The sequence below is a fragment of the Thalia democratica genome, chromosome 4, assembly GCF_965202585.1.
Source record: "Thalia democratica chromosome 4, ktThaDemo2.hap1.1, whole genome shotgun sequence".
Taxonomy (NCBI): domain Eukaryota; kingdom Metazoa; phylum Chordata; class Thaliacea; order Salpida; family Salpidae; genus Thalia; species Thalia democratica.
Genome location: NC_139168.1, coordinates 27,022,456 through 27,043,054, shown reverse-complemented (window position 1 = coordinate 27,043,054; position 20,599 = coordinate 27,022,456). Strand labels below are relative to the sequence as shown.

The 20,599-nt window shown below is 28.0% G+C and overlaps 2 protein-coding genes across 4 annotated transcripts in view; both read right to left on the bottom strand.

The window, feature by feature from the left end:
- LOC145833793 (epidermal growth factor receptor-like) overlaps positions 1–9,923 on the bottom strand; it is a 32,611-nt gene extending 22,688 nt beyond the window's left edge. Inside the window, exons 1-15 of one of the 3 annotated variants that reach the window (XM_082940980.1) lie at positions 9,788–9,923; positions 9,148–9,261; positions 8,263–8,417; positions 7,947–8,151; positions 7,570–7,704; positions 6,852–6,953; positions 6,145–6,266; positions 5,764–5,905; positions 5,405–5,560; positions 5,032–5,170; positions 4,685–4,738; positions 3,565–3,693; positions 3,089–3,216; positions 1,228–1,347; positions 276–474 (exon numbers count right to left, since the gene is read on the bottom strand). In XM_082940980.1, the coding sequence (XP_082797106.1) occupies positions 276–474; positions 1,228–1,347; positions 3,089–3,216; positions 3,565–3,693; positions 4,685–4,738; positions 5,032–5,170; positions 5,405–5,560; positions 5,764–5,905; positions 6,145–6,266; positions 6,852–6,953; positions 7,570–7,704; positions 7,947–8,151; positions 8,263–8,417; positions 9,148–9,261; positions 9,788–9,848 (1,961 nt within the window). In that variant the 5' untranslated portion in view covers positions 9,849–9,923. The remainder of the gene's footprint in view (positions 1–275; positions 475–1,227; positions 1,348–3,088; positions 3,217–3,564; positions 3,694–4,684; positions 4,739–5,031; positions 5,171–5,404; positions 5,561–5,763; positions 5,906–6,144; positions 6,267–6,851; positions 6,954–7,569; positions 7,705–7,946; positions 8,152–8,262; positions 8,418–9,147; positions 9,262–9,787) is intronic. The other 2 variants (XM_082940981.1, XM_082940982.1) reach the window with 2 other exon arrangements.
- An 8,146-nt stretch (positions 9,924–18,069) lies between these two features.
- Positions 18,070–20,177, bottom strand: LOC145833186 (contactin-associated protein-like 2). The gene is made up of 4 exons (XM_082940384.1): positions 20,078–20,177; positions 19,407–19,561; positions 18,698–18,827; positions 18,070–18,251 (listed from the first exon to the last, which is right to left on the bottom strand). The coding sequence occupies exons 1-4, from the start codon at positions 20,175–20,177 to the stop codon at positions 18,070–18,072; spliced, it is 567 nt and encodes a 188-aa protein (XP_082796510.1).
- Between the last annotated feature and the right edge of the window lie 422 nt (positions 20,178–20,599).

The following is a 20,599-nucleotide window of genomic DNA, read 5'->3' as shown; positions in this document are numbered from 1 at the left end:
AAAAAATATATATAATTAAAGCTCTTCATATCTAATGAGCTGTTTTTCAGCGAAACGTCGTTGTGTAAATAAAACCAAACAAAACTTGTTTGAAAAAATAGTTTGACAATAAACAAACTTTTTCTCCCCGGTGTACTGAATACGTAAATCATAAGTATGTAAATTTTATTAAATAAAGATTGTAAAATTTTAAAACAGATAAGTCTAAAATCACGTTCAACTAGAAAGATTCCCTCTTTGAAAAATGAACATAAAAAATAAATCAAAAAACCGACTTTTTCGACCTGGTGTCGCACCTCATCACGCAAGTGACGTTGTCCTTTCCGGGTATGTACGTTTGGCCGAACTTCATGGGCAGGTTGGTCATGTGACCTTCGGGGTTGGTCCGGTCCGTGTAGTAGGCGCACTTGAAGCACATTTTCTTGCCCCGCCCCCAGCAACCGTAATCTTTGGCGCACTCGTTGTAACAGGGCGCTGTTGTCATGGTGATGAAATTACTTTTTTGGTTTGTTTTTTGATAAAGTAGGTTTTTCTAAATATTAAAAAAGGAAATCTTTTGCAATTTAGGTATAGAATTTAATTAAGCAGTAAAAAAGTTTATTCTTTTATTTTACTTAGGTAAAAAATTTTGAACTTGTATCAAACTTTTCGAAATTATTAAATAAAACAAACAGACATTAATTCAAACTCAAAATAAAAACAAAGCCAGAATTTGTTATGATATAAAGTAATAAAACTTATAAAAAAAATTTAATAACTTAAAAACGCAACATAAGATTTATAACAAGCCCATGCAAACTCAAAAAAAAATGTCTTATTAAACTGACAGCGACTTCATGCAAAAGGAAAAAATAAATAAATAAACTAAAAGTATTTGGCAAATAAAATAATAGTTGAATTTTTAAAATACCTCCGTTACTGATATTGCAAGTTGGCTTGCAAACTTGGGTACCTGTTTTGTGTTTGAAAAGAAACAAATTAACCAGCGGCAACTTTTATAGCACTATACGATTATTGGAAACGTTTCATATTTTTTACTAAAACAACGAAAGTTTAAGTTTATGTTTCCGATTTAGTTTTTCATAGGCCTTTTTTAAATTTACACTTCAATAAACACACTAATTTGACTATGAAAAACAGCTAACATTTCTACGAAAAAACTGCTAAAAAATACACGTACAGCGGGCAACGAAAAGCGAGCAGACAAAAGCTTGTTTAAAATCAAACCGTTCATGTTTTTGCAGGTGGAATCCTCGAGTTTCTGGCTGGCGTCGTTGAAAATCATCCGCTTCCACTTGATGCTTTTGACGTGCTCCATCACCTTATTGCAGTGGATCCTCACGCTTCCTATTATGACGTCATCAATTTGTTCAAATTGTCACCAGATTTTAAATAGTGTAAATTAAATAAAATATAATTAGATTTATACAACTGAACCAATCTTCACTGAGCCAGCTTGGAAGGGCTTTTGAATATTTTAGCCTGTTTGAGTGCTTATTTTTTATTTAAATAGCTGATGATTGTAGCAATAAGCTACATGAAACAATTTTATTATTATTTACCATAAAACAAATAATTTTGTGGTTGAGGCTGTTTGATCTTTTCGATTTGCTGTTTAACAAAAACTCACTTTATGTTTGTAGTATTAAAACGCGTTAGTTTAAATTTTTTTTTTAGTAGAGTACAAAGTATATTAGTCTGCTATTTTTTTTTGTAGGCTAAATAACTATACATTATGTACATGGATTGTGTTACAAGTTTCTTGAATAAGTACATCAATCTTTTACATTTTTTTTTAATTTGAAACCTAAACTTAATAAGGTTAAAATTTAAAATTATAATAGTTAGCTTCAAATAGTGTAAATAATAAGTTCTTAATAAACTTAGAAATAAGCGTTGTAGTTACACTTTAGCATGTTTTATTTTTTTCTGCGAGAAACTTACTTTCAAACTTGATTTATTGCAAAGATGTTTTAAGAATGTTTGCGCAAGATTAATTATTAATCACTCAAAAATCGAACTTGACCGAAAAACCAAACTAGCAGCTTATTTTCGCTTCACTTTAATATTTAACGAGCTTAGCACACTAAACCCAAGCACCACAAACACATTTTCATAGTGAACAGTTTACATATGAAACTTTTTCACTTTACAGAAAAATTGTTCCCTAATATCCTTGCACGCTCGATTAACATAAGTTGTTTGGGGAAAACAACGTCGCAGTCAACCAGTCTGCAAAATTGTCATCAGCGTAATTTGTTACCAAACAATTTTGCTGCATGCGCAGAGTTAGAACTTTGTCTGTAGTCACGTCTTTAAAAAGCTAAAATAAAGTATTTTAACGCATGTAACAAATTGTTAAACATGTACTCAACAGGTTCAAAAATACCTGCGTATTGTTTGTTATACTTGAAATCAAAGTACTCAAGTATAATTTTGATTACTAAAGGAAATTATCAAACTAATTAACCTGTAAAAGTCAAAGAAAAGAATCGTGTGAGATATCGCACAACAATTCACGTAGAAAATTTTACGTCAAACTCAAAATATCACTGATTTGCACCAATATTTTCACCACCAACAAAATAAAATCTAACATAAATCCCCTTTGCAACTAACGACAAATTTGGGCTTTTCGTTTCGGAACGTGGATCCAGTCCGTAACATTTGTCAACAAGGTCCACTCGATAGTGCCGATGTGGCAAAGCCTGACAAACTCAGGGTCTATGTACACCGCCCCTTAACAACATTTCATATTAAAATTAACGCGTAATTAACTTTTTTTTGTTTTGGACCCGACATTACCATTTAAACCACGGTTTCCAAAACTAGCTTTCACAGTAACCACCTTGGCAGAAAAAAAATCGTAATTACGCCCCATTACTAGTTAATATTTTGCCTCTTCACCATAACACCCTTCTTTTTAACCCTTGTGTAGACAATTGTAATTCTACGACTTGAAAAAAAAGACTTAACCAAATTTCACATACAAAAGTTACTAAAATGATCTTCATACGGATCCGACAGCTACGTTTAAACCAGCTTTTTTTAAAATTAAAAAAACACAAACAATCAGCATGCGAACCACCTTGCGATATGGTCTTGAGGCTGTTGAGGCAGAGGAAGCGGAGGTCGGAGCTGCTCCCCATGTGGACCTGCAGGGCGTAGTTGCCTAGCGACAGTTCCCTGCTCCTCCCGCCTATCTTCTCCAGGTTCCTGTGAAAATATGAACAAGTTTAAACAAGTTCTCCTCAATGTTTCTGTAAGTTCACGAATGTAAAATAAAATTTAAATTATTTTATTTAGCTGCCTTGTTACTTTTTGAGGAGTGTACGCGACAAAATTTTATTTTGATTTTTAAAGCTTGTTTATTTTTTATTTATTTGACTTTACCCCATTTAAAACTTGTTTGTATGCAAAACAAAATAAACTTGTTAATATCTCAAAAACTTACAAAAACATAATTATTATTTCAGCAAAAACGTGAACAAAAAACGTCTCTTTGTAATGCGATTTTCAATGTTGAACAAACAGCTGATGCAAATAAACAACAAACGAGCTCACTTGAACGGGCACAGGCCAAGTCTTGACTGACTCCAAGCGGCCACTTTCAGGTATCCTGTAATTTCCCTCACATTTTCGAACACGTCCAGTTGCTTGTCCAGCAACGGCCTTATGTTGCAAAAGTGGTCTCTGCGAAACATTGTTTGCGTTGTATTCAAAATAACGGTATTTAGAAGTTTCTCGGACAGTTATTTAAATTAAAAAAAAATGTATCTTAAGCAAACAACATTAAAGAATGGAAGTAATTACAATTAATATATTTAACATTTTTAAGTCAAACCCGTTTTTGAATGTTTTTACCATGTAAGCATTAAAACTTTTAAAAATGTTTGAAAAACAACACTCCACGATTTACAACTTTGTTGAAACCATAAAACAACTTGGATAGAAAAATAGAACAAAACTGATTTTATTTCTGAAACTTTATTTCAGTTTGATCACTAGAAAAGTTATTTTCGACATGAAACGCTATAAAAAGTTTAACTAAATTATAAATTTATGGTATTAAGCACAATAAGATATATTCAACTCATAAAACTATAATAACTTGTAATATTCGTTCAAATAAAATTAATCAAAGATTGTACTGCTAAATTTAAATAACAGCAAGTTTTATTTTTCATTAGAATTTTTTTAATTTTTTTTTGACCAGTTGAAATGAATGTTACAAATGTGCATTTAAAACTTTTTTATAATAATAAAAGTCAAAATCATTCTTGTACCAAATGATGAAACATAAGTTTAATGCCTTTCGAATGTCAAAAAACTGTTTTAAAAAAGTTAGGAATCCAAACTTTCGACTTAAATAAAACAAAGCAAACAAAAACCATACGAAAAGTTTTGCAAAAAAAAAACATAGTGTGACTTTATTTAATAACTATTTAACAATGTGTAAGTATACATGTATATATAATTATGGTTTATTTTATTTTTTGCATGAATCTTTTTTTAAGTTAAAAATAACTCAACCAACTATAACAACTTGTTATAGTAGTAAAAAATTTGAGCCGTTTAACCATTCACAAACTGTCAAGCATTAATTTACTTTGAAACTGCAAGAAAAAAAGTTCAGACAAAGAAAAGCTCAAAACAAAATTTGCAGCCGAATGCAGCATTTTACCTTACTTCCCCATCACAGTCCGTACAATTCCCATTTTCGCAAGCACAGATTTTTCTTTAAATTCAACAGATGTTAACGAAACTTACTCGTTTAAATTTAAACAACATACAAAATACGTTTAGAAACTATTAAGCAGTCTAAAATTAAATTAATTATACTGCTACATTGATATATTTAATAAATTGTTTAAAAAACTAAAAATTTCAATATTACATTTGTAAACAACTACTTTTATGAAGATAACTAATTTTAATGCTTAGATACAAAGTTTTTTTACTATTAACAAAAGTATTTCGAGCTAAGCTTTTTTTTCAACCGTGTAAATATTTCACTATCTCAGCACCAACCCGTTGAAGGAGTAAGATTCGAATATGACCGAGCCGTCGATAATGGTGCAGGACTTGTTGAACATCTTGTCGATGTTGTCCCGGTGTAAGAAGTTTCCGTGGTACCTTCTCATATCTTCCGGCATTATACCCCGGCACACTGTTGAGAAATTTCAGGTTTAAAATAGGTAGTTTTTTGAGTGGTACGTGGGTAAACGCTCGAATCGAAGAGCAGTTGATCTTCAATTCGTAATGATAATTTAAAAGTAAGTGGGTGAAAAATTACTCAGCCTCAAAAGCGTGCTTAAAACTTTTTTTGGTTTTTATGGTTCATGACAAACTTCTAGAATTATTTTTTATCGCGAAATAATTGTGTGAAAAAGTTTCCACTGACCGACGTCGCAGCCTTTGCTGGGGTCCGTGCAGTCCTTCTTGTTGGCCCTTTCCGACGTCTTGACGCACTTGTTGCCCCCATCGTACGTGTAGTAGTCACGTGGGCAGTAGTTCCTGCAGGTGTGAGTGCTGCCTTTTAGGTACTGCACCGTGTTCGCTGTCAGCAGTACGAAACAATTAATTTGCAAATACCAGAGAAACATAATTGGCAAATTTAAAATCACACACTTTTAGAGAGATGTAGTATTGAGAAAACTTTAAAAATATTATTGTTAGTAAAATTTTTACGAGCTTTGCAAAAAACTGTTACAGTAAACATGATGACGTTTTATATAACCAAGTAAATTAACAAGAACCAACGTGGACAACTTTGCAAGCAGTATTCTGCGAACTGGTACGCGTACGGTTCCTCAACAGCGACCACGTTACTTTCGACGTCCACGTCCGTCTTCTCATCGCAATACTTTGTGCAAATCCCGCGTTTTCTCTTTTCCGTGCAGGCCTGGTTGAAATAAAAACTATATAGTACTTTTATAAAAAAAGTTTACTTATTGTAAAAGTGATAGCTTACATACTTTTAAAACTGAAAGAACAAAAATATAAACTTATCATAGAAGTAGCTCTTACAAAACATCAAATTAATCAATTTTTGTGTTTCGCATGCTGTTTTACAACACCATAAAAACTAGTACAAAGGCGTTTAGTACTCGTTACATTTAAAACATCAAAGCTTTCACCAACGTTGCACGTGTGGGTGTCCCCGCCTTTCCCGTAGCAGCCTCCGGCGCACTCCGTCGCGCAACACTTCCCATTGGCCGGATTGCAGCGCCCAGAGACGCATTCTGAGCAGGGCAGTTTTGTGGCTGCAAGTTGAAAATTTTAATTTTATTATTTACATAGGTAGTTTTGTACAATGAAATTTCTGTGAGGTATTCTAAAATAGTAAGTAAATAGTAAAATAGTAACTATTATGGCCACCTAGGTTAATTTATGCAGTTGTTTTATTTTTTTTTTGTTCGTTGCTGTATAACTTAAAAAATTGGAACAATAATTTTAAAAAGAGCAACTTGTGTAAAATTGTTATTTTTAAAATTTATTTTCGTTGTTTAGCTTGTTCTAAAAAAGTTTAACTATGTTCATGTTAAACCACTTAAGAAAAAATCAGTGCACATTAGCAAAGTCAGTATGTTGTTTTAATATTATAGCCAATGTCATTAGAGTTTTATTACCTTATCTATAAAAAGTTTATTAAACTAACTTTAAACCATATAAATTATTTTTCAAATTAAAATTATTTTTTTACTATGTTTCTTTTTTGTACTTTTACTTCTTTTCAAAATTTATATAAATAAACTACTGAAAGCAGGAGCTCACTGTTAAAACTCCTTAACAAGTTGTTTAAAAAACTAAACCAAATATTTTCTCGAACAAACAAACAACTTTTCTACCTTTTTGGCACCTCAGAGGCGAGACAGCCCAGCAAAAGTTTTTGCTGTAAGACCTTCCGCTCACCACACCTTTTATGTTGCATGCATCAGGACATTTCGGACCTAGAATAAGTTGTTTTTGTCATAAAAAGTTTACTTGAAGCCTTACTTTGTTGCAATCTCTTAATTAAAATCAAGCATATAGATTTTTTTTGTAAGTAAATTTTAAGTTAAGTTTGAAAAAAGTAACTACTTTGATACTTATTTTCTTTTAAATCAAAAAAAAAGCTTTACCCAGGGTGGCCACTGGTTTTTGAGAAATGTTTTTAAGGTTACAAGTACATGTTTTGGGGTCCATATTTAGTTTTAAGTTAAATTTAAGGTCAAAAACTGTGTTAAATAGTGTAACAATATTGAAAGGATACTGTTTAGCTACTTAAACGCGTTTTTTAATAAAATAATTGATGATGATAAAAAATTATAGGTTTTTCAAATCAAATCAAAATTTTACTACTTAACATGTAAAGTTGCTTAAAATTCTAAGTTTTACCAGGTTTTTTTAGCCAAAATTATCAAACTCCAGGTTTTTCCAAGATTCCAGGTTTTCCACCCTGTTTACCTGAACTTTAAAAATTTTCCAGTCACTACTTTACTACTGCAAGGATATAATTACAATTTATAACCTAATTTTTTTGATAGATCATATGATCAATATATTATGAAGCAATCTAAAACTTACACGTTGTGCTGTTTATTATTATATTGGCATACTGATCTGCGATTTTGTTTTCAAATATATCGTGCTTCCACTCAATTTGATCAACAAAGCACAATTTTTTATTGTCAGTAATTGTAACGTTCCCATTTGAAATTTCTGCAGAAATTGTTTTGCATGAAAATTTAAGTAGTTTTTAAACTAATATACAACATTTATGAGACAATTTTAAAGACATTGAAAACTATGAGCTTTCAATTACTTATAAAGAAAGTATTAATAAGTGTTTAATATTTTATACCAAAGAAATATATATGATGGGTAAAAATTAAATTTTATAACTAAATTGCACCAAAAATTTACTGCTCTTTTAACTTATCCCATTAACTTTGCTCATGCACCTGTTAAACTGTCAAACCACAACTCTTCCAAGTGTTCGTTTAGAGTGACGTGAAGAGAATTGTTGGAGGATGCTGGTATCCCGTCGCATTTGAAATTGTCATTCTCGTACAGATACTTTCCTCTGATGATGCGCAGTGAGCTCAAGTCAATGTACTTTACGTAATTCCTGTGAATGAGAACGTACCCGTGCACTTCTGTTATGTGCTGTAGAAAATATTTCTTAGTTAAGTACAACTTATATGTATAAGAACTATCCTTTTAAGTTTAAAGATATCTTAATCAATTTACATAGAGTTTAGTACTAGAAATTAGTACCTTTGTGAAGTCAATAAGTTCATACTGTTCATCTGTCAGTCCAACTATTTCCAAATTTCCAGTTACTAGAGTACAGTTTGTGTACATGTCCTTTATAAATGTGTAATGATCCAATACATGAAATTGTGCAATACCATTGTTTGAACCTTGACAAGCTGTTTTAATAATAATGTTTAATTCTGTTTTAACCATTGTTTTTTATATACCATTTGCAACTTAATATCAATATATTATTCATTTTGTTTTTTATATTTTATTACACAAAACTTTTCAATACCATACAAGTTTCATTCTCAAGTGATAAATTTTAAATCAAATTTGAAAGTTTTTTTTTGTTAAGTGAACAGCTTAAAAGATAACTTTAAATTATGACGTATGAATAAATAGTACATTGTTTTTTGTTATTAATTTCATTTATTTCAAAAGAAGTTCACTTAGAAAATAAATAAAAAGAAACTAAAACGCTTTCAAGTTTGAACATATCTCACAGGTATCCTTTATTTATAACACAGAACAGCAGTTTCTAAGACTATGTGAAAAACTAACAATTGAGTAACAGTAAAAAATTTAATAACACTAAAAATAAAACTAAAAATAAATCAACAGCTATTAAAAAAATATAGAGAAGTTATTTTCAGTACATCCATAAAAGTTATTTTGTATATGTGCAGTTTAGTAAATTACTACACAAAATACAATTCAAAACTACACTGATATTTAACAGTGGATAAAAACATTCAATCATGAATATGTCAAACAGTTCTTTGTCTCTTAAAATAATTTCTGTCAATATAACCAAAAACATAATTCAGCACAATAGCTTGCAAAACACCATTTAAGTTAAAAGGCAATAATAACAAAAAAACAATAAAAGTGAAAACGTACTGCAGACTCTCGTTATGCAGCAAGGGTGAGTGGTGTTCTTGTAATCTATCTTCTGGTTTGGTTCATGACAGTCAAGAAGCGGCTCGCACTTTGCTGGATCACACTCTTCACTTGCTATTTTGAAATTTACAATTACTATCGCTAGTTTAAATGATTTTAGAACATCAATTTAAGTTTAAAAGAATGTACTACTTTATTTCATTAAAACTTGCTTAAAAACTATATAAATATATTTTTTAAATAAAAGTTTTGAAAGCAATATATACTATCAAATAAACAAATTCTAATACTATTTTGTCTGTGAATGTTAAATGTACAACTAATAAAAAGTTTCCCAATAAAAAAATTTCAAACATGTTATACTAAAAGTGTACTATCTAAGCCATAAGGGCAAATATTTGTTTTTTATATTTTTCACAAATGTAATAATTTTTAAACATGATAACTTTAGAAAAAATAGTAATAAACTAAAAATTAACTTCATCAAGCAAGTTTAAACCTTTTATTTAAATAGTTTTTTCATACTAAATAGTTTAAACATAATTTTTGTATATACTTATGTGTCAATTTTTACAAAAGTATTTACAAATATAGTATATTTTATTACAGTTTTTCGCATATTAAAATCAAAACTACATACCTGCTAAAACTATTACACAACTTGTTGCCAATAAGAAAAGCAACTTTAAGTTTTCTTTCATAACTTTTAAGTTATAGACTTAATGATGATTACTAAAAGTTGTAGAATATGTATTTTTATTAAAGAAACAATTTCTGCAAAAAAAAAATAATTCTTAATTCATATGTATACATTGTTTTATTAAATATAAGTACATTACACCTCTTTTTAGAGGACAGTTCTAGTTCAAACCCAGAACTTTACTTTTAGCAAAATTACTACACATATAGTTAAGAAAACTTGTTTACTGTTAAAGATATTTATAATACCTAAATTAAACTTCAAATTGATTAATTTAGTAACTATGACGTTGTATCAAAAAATCAAAATTAAAAAAGTCCGTAGATTATTTTAAAATCAACAGACTAAAATTAAAAAAAAAAGTAATGTATGATGGTTATCAGTACCTGTACAACATTTTTATAGTTATATTTACTGTACAGTAACTTGGGAAACTTTCAAACTATGTATTTAAATTCAATTAAAACTCTATGAATTTTACTATTTGTTAATTCAAACAATTTCTTACTTTATAATAACTTTATTATTCACCTGCAACATTTTTTTATAAATTTATGCAACATTTTCAATTGGTTTTGAGATATTTCTATAACAATTTTTAAAACAAAGAAAATTTAGTAGCTTTTAAAAATAGTTTTCATTTTATTTTTTTAACTACAATTAATTAAGTTACAACTAATCTTAATTATCAGACCTACAAATGCTTTTTTTTTGAACATATAACACTTTTTAAACTGTGGCCCTTGAATTGTTTTCAAATAATTTGAGTTGCCAGAATTTGAATTGTTATGTAACCTATGGCACAGTAACTTTACAAAAAACCAAGGTTTTCATCAGAACAGATCTTTAACTAACTATTTGGTCATGAGAATTCTACATAATTACTAAGATAAGTTAGTGAACACCATTTCTAAAATTCAACAAAAAATATGAAAGTATATAAAAATAACAATAAAAATTATCAAAATTAAACCTAGACTTGTAGTAGAAACTTAACAAATTTATGACTGTACAAAAAAAAAACTTTTTGTTAAATGGCTTTAAAGTAAGAAGAAAAAAGTTTAACATAATAAAGATTTATTTGTGACAAACTTAATAAAACTTTTTATTTTAAAAACAGAAGTATGTATTTTAGTACTAAAAACTTCAAGATTTATTTTATTTAAACTTAAACAGTACTAGTTTTTTATGGTAAAAAACATCAGTCAAACTCTACCCTTTGTAACACATGTGTGTTTCTTTATTTTTAAAATTTTGCTTAATTATATGTTTAATTCTTTTACAGATCGGAGAGTTAGAGATTGGAGAGCTTCTGATGTTTTTCTACCTTTAATAATTGTACATAATATTTTTTTAAACATTACTTTAATAAAAAACTGAAACTACTTTAAATAACATAAAAGCAATAAAAAAAAATATATTTGAAAAATAAGGTAACAAGAATAACTACTTTAAAATTTAAACAGTTCTGTTTTTCTTAATGATGCTCTTTGCTTCTCTTGAGTTAATTAATGGCTTGCTTACCTTAGCTATAGTATGATGCTAAGTTATTGTTAATAAGGGGAAACAACCTACTTTAAAATATTCTTTAGTTTCAGCAGCAGTGCACGATTTATCTGAAAAAGTGAAACTTTTTTGTGTGAAACACTTTTTATTATTGTTTATTTCTTGATAAACTTTCTGCAATCAAGCTAAACTAAAAAAAAGTTGCAGCTTCTTATAAAAATAGTATACTCATAGTTTACAATTTAATTTAAATGTAAACAGAACAAAAACTAATCTTAAATTATATTACTATTATTAGTTTAAAATCGAGAATAATGTTTCCACACAACAATAAAAATAATGCTTAAATTTTTCTGAATTAAACTTAAAATCAGCGACATTAAAGTACTTATAACATTTTAAATTGAACAAATAATAATATCAAACTTTTATCTAAGAAAAACTTTAAAAGTAATCAAATAATTAAGTCTAATTAAAAGCTTTTTACACTGTTTTTAAAATAATCCGTATTTTATATCTAAGTTAAGTCAATAAAAATATTCAATATTTTGAAAATATTTAAACAGCAAATTATGTAAAAAATTTTATTTAAAACTAAATATTGCTTGCAACTATCGGTATAAGACGTTTTTGTTCATTTTATAATGAAATAAAACAATATATTAACTGTACAACAGTCACTAATAAGTTTTAGACACAAAAGTGTTAAAAACTGTCGATTTTTTAGCGAAAACCGTTTCGTTACTTAAAATAAGATTAAAAAAACTTTATGAACTCGTAAAAAACTAAATTTTGTTTAATTTCTATTTTGTATTTTAAAGAAATAGTTTAAAACAAAGGTTTTATTATTTTAAGTATCATAATGGAAGCACAGAAACTAATCCATTAGTAAAGTACTTCTTTATAACTTTCAATTTACTGCAGCTTAGTTTTAATTTCAGTTAGTTTAAATAGTTTGATGCTTCACACAATTTTTTTAAGATCTTAAGAAAACTACTTTACATTGTTTGTTTTAAAATATAATCACTACACAAAAAACACTAATAATTATAAAAACATTATAACACAAACTGAGAGTTCTAATGATAATATCAACAATATCGTGTATTGAAATTAAAACTTTTTTGAAAACGTCTTTATTCAAATTTACAAATAAAAAACTATAGTTACTTTTTAAAACAAAAAATAAAATCATTCATTGCTTTAGTGTATAATGCTATAAACAAATCTTATTATTTCTACTCTGTGTAAAAAGTAGCATAAAATTAGCTTAATCCCTCAGCTAACCTTTTTATTGTCAATAACTTCCTTAATGGATACATGTTTAAAATGCATTTACAAAAAGTTTAGTTTATACTTTTTTATTTGTTCTCTTTTCACAGTGAACACATAAATAAATTATAATGTTCATTTTTCAATGTATACTTTAATTGTGGATAGGGAATAGAAGAGTATTTACTTTTTTAGAAACTTTTAAAATGAAAACAAAAAACTTGATCTTACTAAAAAACTCAGTGACTATAGTTATTGTTTTTCGATAACTCTGGTATTGAACTTTTTATTGCACTGTTATAGAGTTAGAATCTTACTTTAGATGTTAAAAAATTCAAGAAACACACTAACTTAGATAAGTGAAATTTAATTTTGAATTTTTTTTATTGTTGACAAAATTTTATATGGTGAGGGTCCTTCTTCTTATTTTTCTGTTTAAAAATTTAATTATAAAACAGCTATTATTTGTTAAATTTGTAAATAGTATAGTTAGTATTAATTGAAAATTTAAGTTCTTAAACTAAATTTAATTATATTAAAAAAAAAGAACAAAGAAGTTAAGTAAATTTAGTTTTACAGATCATGATATTTAAATAAAATTTAAAATTTTGTTATTGAACGATAAAAATACGCTCAAAAAGTTTCGTCGAAAGATCTGGTGTACGAAAAAAACTTTTAATTATCGATTCGTACTTCAGAACAGTTTAATGTTATTTCAAGAACAGGACATTGAAAATAAATTATTAAATATTTCAAAAATGTAATTTAACTGATAAAACTTTAACTTTTAATAGTTTTAGCATTAGTATTATCAAACTATCTTTAAAAAGTAGAGTAGTTAACAACATTTTAGTTCAATGTAATTAAAAAAAAAACTGTATTGTCACTAAGTTTTAAGATTGTATGTGTTTAAAGTTACTAATACTTTTTTTTACTCTTTACAAGTAAAAGATGTAGCTCAGTTTTAATAACGATTCAATCTGAAGTTAAATTGAAATTTATATAGTTCAAAAGTAAGGCACAACTTAGTTAAGAGTTTCCTTTTACAAACAGGCTCTCAAAATGATTAAGTTTATTATGACACGTCATAAAGGTAGTTCAATCCAAAATCAGTATCTGCTGTTTCTTACTAGCGTACAGAACGAAAGTGAAACCTCGTTATGAAGTGTTAAGATGTTGCATTAAACTGTTTCAATTCTTATATTATACAGTTTGAAAATGTTGTAAGTAAGCAAAATCAAATCTATTATATTAAGAAAGTTTCCCTAGTAATCGACATTTTCATTTAACAATTAAAACATGGTTCTTTTTCAGGGGTCGCACAGCCACCAGTCTAAGCACACTTTTTGAATACTTTGGTCGACATGGACTTTTCAGCTATAAATGTTCTGTTAAACTATAAAAATCTAACGAGATCAAACTATATAAAGATCAAACGAGCGCAGACTATAATCTCACAACAAGCTGACAATGTCTGAGACGTTGAGCTGTGAATGATTACGCTGTGTCATTTTTTCAACTTTACTCACAAACGGTCGCTTCAGTACATTGTACTTAAGCCCGCTTGTTTAAGATCACAATAGCGGTTTCTCGCGATTATTCCTGCCTGATGAGTCCTAATAAGGACGAAACCGGTCGTAGGATTGTCTCGGATGCTGTTGTTGTTGATCTTGCGGTAAAGTTCATTGTTTATTATATATATAAACTATAAAAACAAATTTTTAGGAATAAAAGCTAACAACTTTAGTCTTAATTTGTAAATGGGTAAATTCTATTGCTTATTTGTTTACTTTATTAGATTAAAATAGTATTTTTATTTGATAAACAAAACTATTTTACATAACAGACTTTATTTACACAAAATTGCCTACTTAATAGGGTGAATCCGTTGTCCCGACCTTAGTCCATTTTTTTGTAGGTGGGAAAACACATAAATAGACAGCGCAAAAAAAACATTTCCTAGCTTTTACCACCGTCACGCTATTTACATTTTTCCGAAGACAACCCCTTTGTAAATTGTATGGGTAATTAAAATTTATACCGTCGAATTTTTGGCTGATTTTTTTTTACATGTAGTAATCACCACAAAAACACATTCTACGCGTTTTCAGACAATTTGAAGAAAGTTTAATTGAAGTATTTTAAATTTTTTTTAAATCATTTTTCGTTACAAAAACTAGAAAGTCGAAATTTTAAGGTCCCATACAATTTACATAGGGGTTTTTTTCAAAAAAAAAAAAATAGCGCGACGTTGGTAAAAGCTCGGTAGCTAGATTTTTTTGTGTTATTTGTTTATGTGATTTGCCACGCACAAAAAGTTAGACTAAGCTATACTACAAAATTTTTATTTTTGAGGGGCAATAGATGCACCCTACTACGTACCAAAGTTTTTCTATTAGCACAAACTTATCTAGTGTGCATTAGTGTATTAGATTGGAATCAATTTTACTTTATTTTTTATTTTTACGTATACAATAATCTAAAATACAGTCTAAAAAATCATAAGTATAGTAATGACGTTAATAATCTAATAATATGAGTTAGAATTATACGGAAAGTTTGTAAAGTCCTAAAATTAAAAATAGTTTTTAAAGTTTTTTAAATAATAAATCTGAATTAATGCTTTTTATTGGTTATTAAAATTTAAACTGAATTGTGATAAATATCCAAGTGAATATTAAAAATAAAATACTAAAAGAACTAGCTATTATAAAGATTATAAAAGCTTCAAATAAACTATAGTTTAAAAATAACTCAAATTCAACTTGCATATATGAGCTGAAGGTTAAAGTGGGGGATTTTTAACTAAATGGTGTGTTTCCAAAAATAAACTGTATGTTAGATAGACAAAAAAAGTGCTGTACAAATTGTTGTTGTTGTTGTTGTTGTTGTTGTTGTTGTTGTTGTTGTTGTTGTTGTTGTTGTTGTTGTTGTTGTTGTTGTTGTTGTTGTTGTTGTTGTTGTTGTTGTTGTTGTTGTTGTTGTTGTTGTTGTTGTTGTTGTTGTTGTTGTTGTTGTTGTTGTTGTTGTTATTGTTGTATACTTAACTCGTTTACTTAAGATCTGAATTAACATACTATAAGCTAGATTTACTCATTCTTGCCTGCGATCAATTCCCACTTAAAGTGATTACTTAATTTATTATTATTTGTTTGTTTATACAGTTTTCAATTCTTTTTAATGTCACTAACACACCTAACCCTTACTCTTGGCCTGTAAGCGGTTCTCGGATTTGTTTGGATTGGAATTGAATATTTTAAACCAGTATTTGTTACGGCCATCATCAACAAAGTTGAGATGCTTCACGCCATCAATAACAAATAATGAACATTACCACACGACCATCAACAACAGTATCCGAGACAACCTACGACCGGTTTCTTCCTTATTAGGACTGATCAGACAGACATTGCCTGCATGTCTTCTTGGTGAGTCCTAATAAGGACGAAACCGGTCGTAGGTTGTCTCGGATACTGCTGTTGATGGTCGTGTGGTAATGTTCATTATTTGCTAAATGTTTAAGAAACGCTGTTAAAGAATTTTTTTGTCACTGTTTTGTTGCGTTAGACTGCATTTGTAGAAGTCAACTAATCTTAAAACTTCTTCTTTAAAAGTTAGTAAAATGAAAAAAAAAGTCACGTCTGAAATATTATTTAGTTGTTTTTATAACTTTAAGTACATTATTAACTTTTTTGCATAATAATATTTTTTTTGTTTTTAACATAAGTACTGATAATGTATTGTATAAATTAAGTAAATAAGTTAGGTACCATCTAAAGCAGTGGTCGTCAAGGTGTACACTGGTACACACTAGTGTACACAAAAATTTTTTTGGGGAGCACGAAATTTTTAGAGTACACGAAACTCATTAGGGTGCACGAAAAAAATACATAGATTACATAGATTACAAAACATATTACAGTATACTACCGCTTAAGTACGCACTTTTTTTGGTACGCATCACGCCTTAAGTACGCACTTATCCAGAAAGACAAAGTAAAGGATGTTATACTAGAACTTATAAGAAATTCCAGTTTTTTTACCTAAATTTTCAATCATCAAGTTTTTCCAGATTATTTTATGTTTCCAGGTAGAATGGCCAACCTGCTGAGTTAGCCTGAGACTTTCACAACTTTTAAACTAAGGTGAGTAATCCTGAGTAGTCTAAAGTAACCTGAGATTGTGACAGTCCTGTTATTAAATGTTAATAAACTAAATACTTATGTAGTGGTTGCAGAAAAGTAAAAAAAAAAAATGATATTTGAGCTGTAATGCTATAAAATAAATAAATATAGATGACAAAGTTAAAAAAACCTACAAATACAAAATAGTTAAGTCATAAATTAATTTAAATGTACATACATCGATGTTTTGAAAATGTTTGGTAAACACAATGTAGTTTGGTACTTTTCCTCTAACAAAACAAAATGTAGCTTAATATTTTTTTTTAAATCATTGACTGACATTGACTTTCTATATTAAATGTATGTATTAATTATGTAGAAACTTTTTATAGAAAAAATAAATCATTTTAAAATTTATAAAAAAAAATTACAAATTAGAGTTATGTATTAAATGTTATTTAAAATAAAAAGACTTGTTTGTTTGGCTTAATTATTTGGTGGCTAGTTGTAAGAAAGAAAACAAACAACTAAATTTCATAATATACTATGTCGTCAAAAAGTACGCACTACCCGTGCTAAGTACGCACTTTTTGGTCGGGTTCAATTTGCGTACTTAAGCGGTAGTGTACTGTACATAGATTACAAAATACATAGAGTTAGATTAAGTACGTAGTCAATATTTAACAAAGTATTTAAAGAATACTCAACTATGGATTTTGTAGTAATAGTGTTCAATTAATAAGTATGTAAGACAAAGCCATATAACTAACATATCATTGTGAAAATAAGGTAAAACAAATTAAGAGGTCAATTGAAAAGAGGATGAAATAAAAAGTTTCAGCTTCAGTTGTTAAATGGTTTGCATGTAAATACAACCTGAATTATGACTTTTAAGGAGAAATGCACTAATGAAAGTCATTACGTAGTCCCACCACTAGCGGCGCTTATTAAAGTTAGATCTTGGGGTGCACCGATACTATTTTTTGCAGATTGGGGTACACAGAACTTGATTAGCTTGACGACCACTGATTTAAAGAAACGTTCAAGTACTTTACTTTAAATTACTTATAAAAACTTTTAGAGTTTTGTTTTGGATTGTGTTGTGATTTTTATGTAAAATTTAAAATAAGAAAACTAATCAATTATTTATAGTTTATTTTACTTAAAGCTATATACTTATGATTTTCATCATATTCAATAAATCAAAACATATAAAAATACTTTAGTGCAATAATAAAAAAGGTAAATTATTACTGCAGCCTTTTAAAACATGATAAGTTTTTTTGAAAACTTTTCCACAAAAAGTTTTTTGAACGAAAATTAAAAGCATTCAAGAGGTCCAAGCTGGTACCAGCTATTTTCACCAGGACCATCAGTATCACCAAAACGAAGGTAGCCAACTGGAAGGTGGTCCTTTTCTTCTAAGTACCCTTCATCTGATGTAATGATGCTTTTTGAATTCTGATCACAATTACATTTCCAAGCTTTGTTGATGCAACTATCTATTTTAAATGTAAAAATAACACTTTATAATATGTATTATAAATATTAGTTTTTTTGTTAAAATCTGCTAAAAATTGTTTAAAAACACTGAGTAAAAACTATTAGTACTTTGTTGGAAAATGTTTGAAAAACATTAAATTTTAAATTTAGCTATCATAATATACTAGTAAAACTGAAAAAAAAAACATCAAAACCTACTAAATTTATATATACAACTTATAGCTTAATGCTTCATCTCAAAAGTCTTTTTATACTTTAATAATTACTAATGATATTTTGTTGCACGTGTATAAAAAAAACCATACAACAGCATTAAAAACTTATTTGTGTTTTGGAAACAAACTTATAAGAAAAATCGACTGCCAAACAGATCAAACTTTTAAATGATTAGAACATTTTTTTTAAGTATTTTCTAATAAACATTACATATCAAACATATAACAACCAGTCATTCCACAAGCACAATAGTTAGATTTCGTAGAACCACCCCAGTAATTTCTTCTTGTGCTGTCCTGAGAAGCCCAATATCCATATTGATCGCTTGATTTGAGCAAAATTGATCCTTTACATCTATACTGTAATATGAAAACAAAATCGTTACTATCATATAGACTTACAATTATGATAGTCTAGTGTTTTTCTATAAAACGTTATTTCAAAAAAGGTACAACTTATAAAATTCTATTCAAAAAAGCGGTTAACTTTATATATATTTTTTCTTTCTAGTTCCTATATGGCTTTCTCGTTTTATAACTTAAGTATTGGGATTTATAACACCAATTTTGAACAATACATTAAAAACATTATTTACACCTTACCGTACTATATTCGCATGTAAAAGTATTAGTTATAAAAAAAATAGTTGCTAACTTTTACCGCATATGCAAATTTCCCAATTACAATATTAATTCTACTTAGATAAAAGCATCTAAAACTATTTTATTTAATCACATAGTTTTACAAACCATTTGGTTGAAAACATTGCATATACGTATACATTCATATTTTATTTACAAAAAATCAGTAATTTGTTTTGTTTTTATTAGTTATCAGCGACTTTTGTCTTAAGTCTTAAAGCTTTAATTTGTTCTAGTAGAATTTTTTACAAACTTTATGCTAAATTTGTTTTGATGATAACATTGAAATTTAATTACCTTTATGAACTGACGACAATACAAATGTGAATCGATAATTTCTCTGATGTAATTTGAAGGAATTTCATATTCAACACGTTTTGCGTATGAAAACTTATCTTTAAATCCTTTTATATTTATTTCACCTTGAATGTTGTGTCTGATCGTAGTGATTGCTGTTAAGAAATAATCAACAAATTATTAGTTTTATATATTTTTTTATTTATAATATTTATTTTTTTAAATGTTGGTTTAATGTTTGTTTAGCATAAAAGTTATTCACTGTAAGTACTTAAAGCATGTTTTTACTGGTAGTGTAATGTGTTTTTAAGTTTTAAAATGAACGAAAAACAAATATTTATAATATTGTTAATATTTTATATAAAAACAAAGAAATATTGAAAAGTTTAGAAAAAAAATTATTGTTAAGAACGTTAAAAAAAAGACAGAAAAAAGCTTTAAAAGGCAAAAGTTACTTAAGTAAAGTTTATTACAAATTGTAATTTTGATGCTAAAGTACTTTTTTTTGTTAATATTTAGCTTATATTAGCATAAAAACTGAAGTTTTTTTTTAAATATAACAACAAGTGTTAACCTCCAAATAATCTCTAGATCACATGAGTATAAACCTATATAACAACAAAATCATGTTATATTTTTAACTGTTTCACAAAACTTTTTCGACAACTAACCAAATTTGTCGGTGACGTTGCAAAACACTGTGACGTAATTGCGTTCTGACGGGTTCAGAGTGTACATTCCCGAGAGAGCATCCGGATTAAACACTTTCATCTCGTTGCAGGTTTTGTAAAAAAGCTTTTCATTCGAATTGCATTTGGTAGCTATCGAGTTGTTTTTCAAGTTTTAAATTTTTACTTGGAAGTCTGACCCTATGTTTACGTTCAAACTGTGACAATCGTTTTCTTGGGCAATTGAACAGTATGTTGATGATATAATCAGACAAAACAACAAACTTATTTTGTTTTTCATGATTTATTTGAAATTTAAACTGTGTATCAGCTGATTAGTGAAAAAAATGTAAGCAGTAGTATTAGAAAAATCAAAAAACTGTATAAGCTAATGAAGTAGTTAAAATCTTACTAAAATATAGTTTTTCTCAATACTGTTTTAAATTTATGTTTTGCAAAGTAAAATGTATAAGAATATTACTTTAAAAGGACTTGAGGACTTTAAAACCAGTGTTTTGTTTTTTG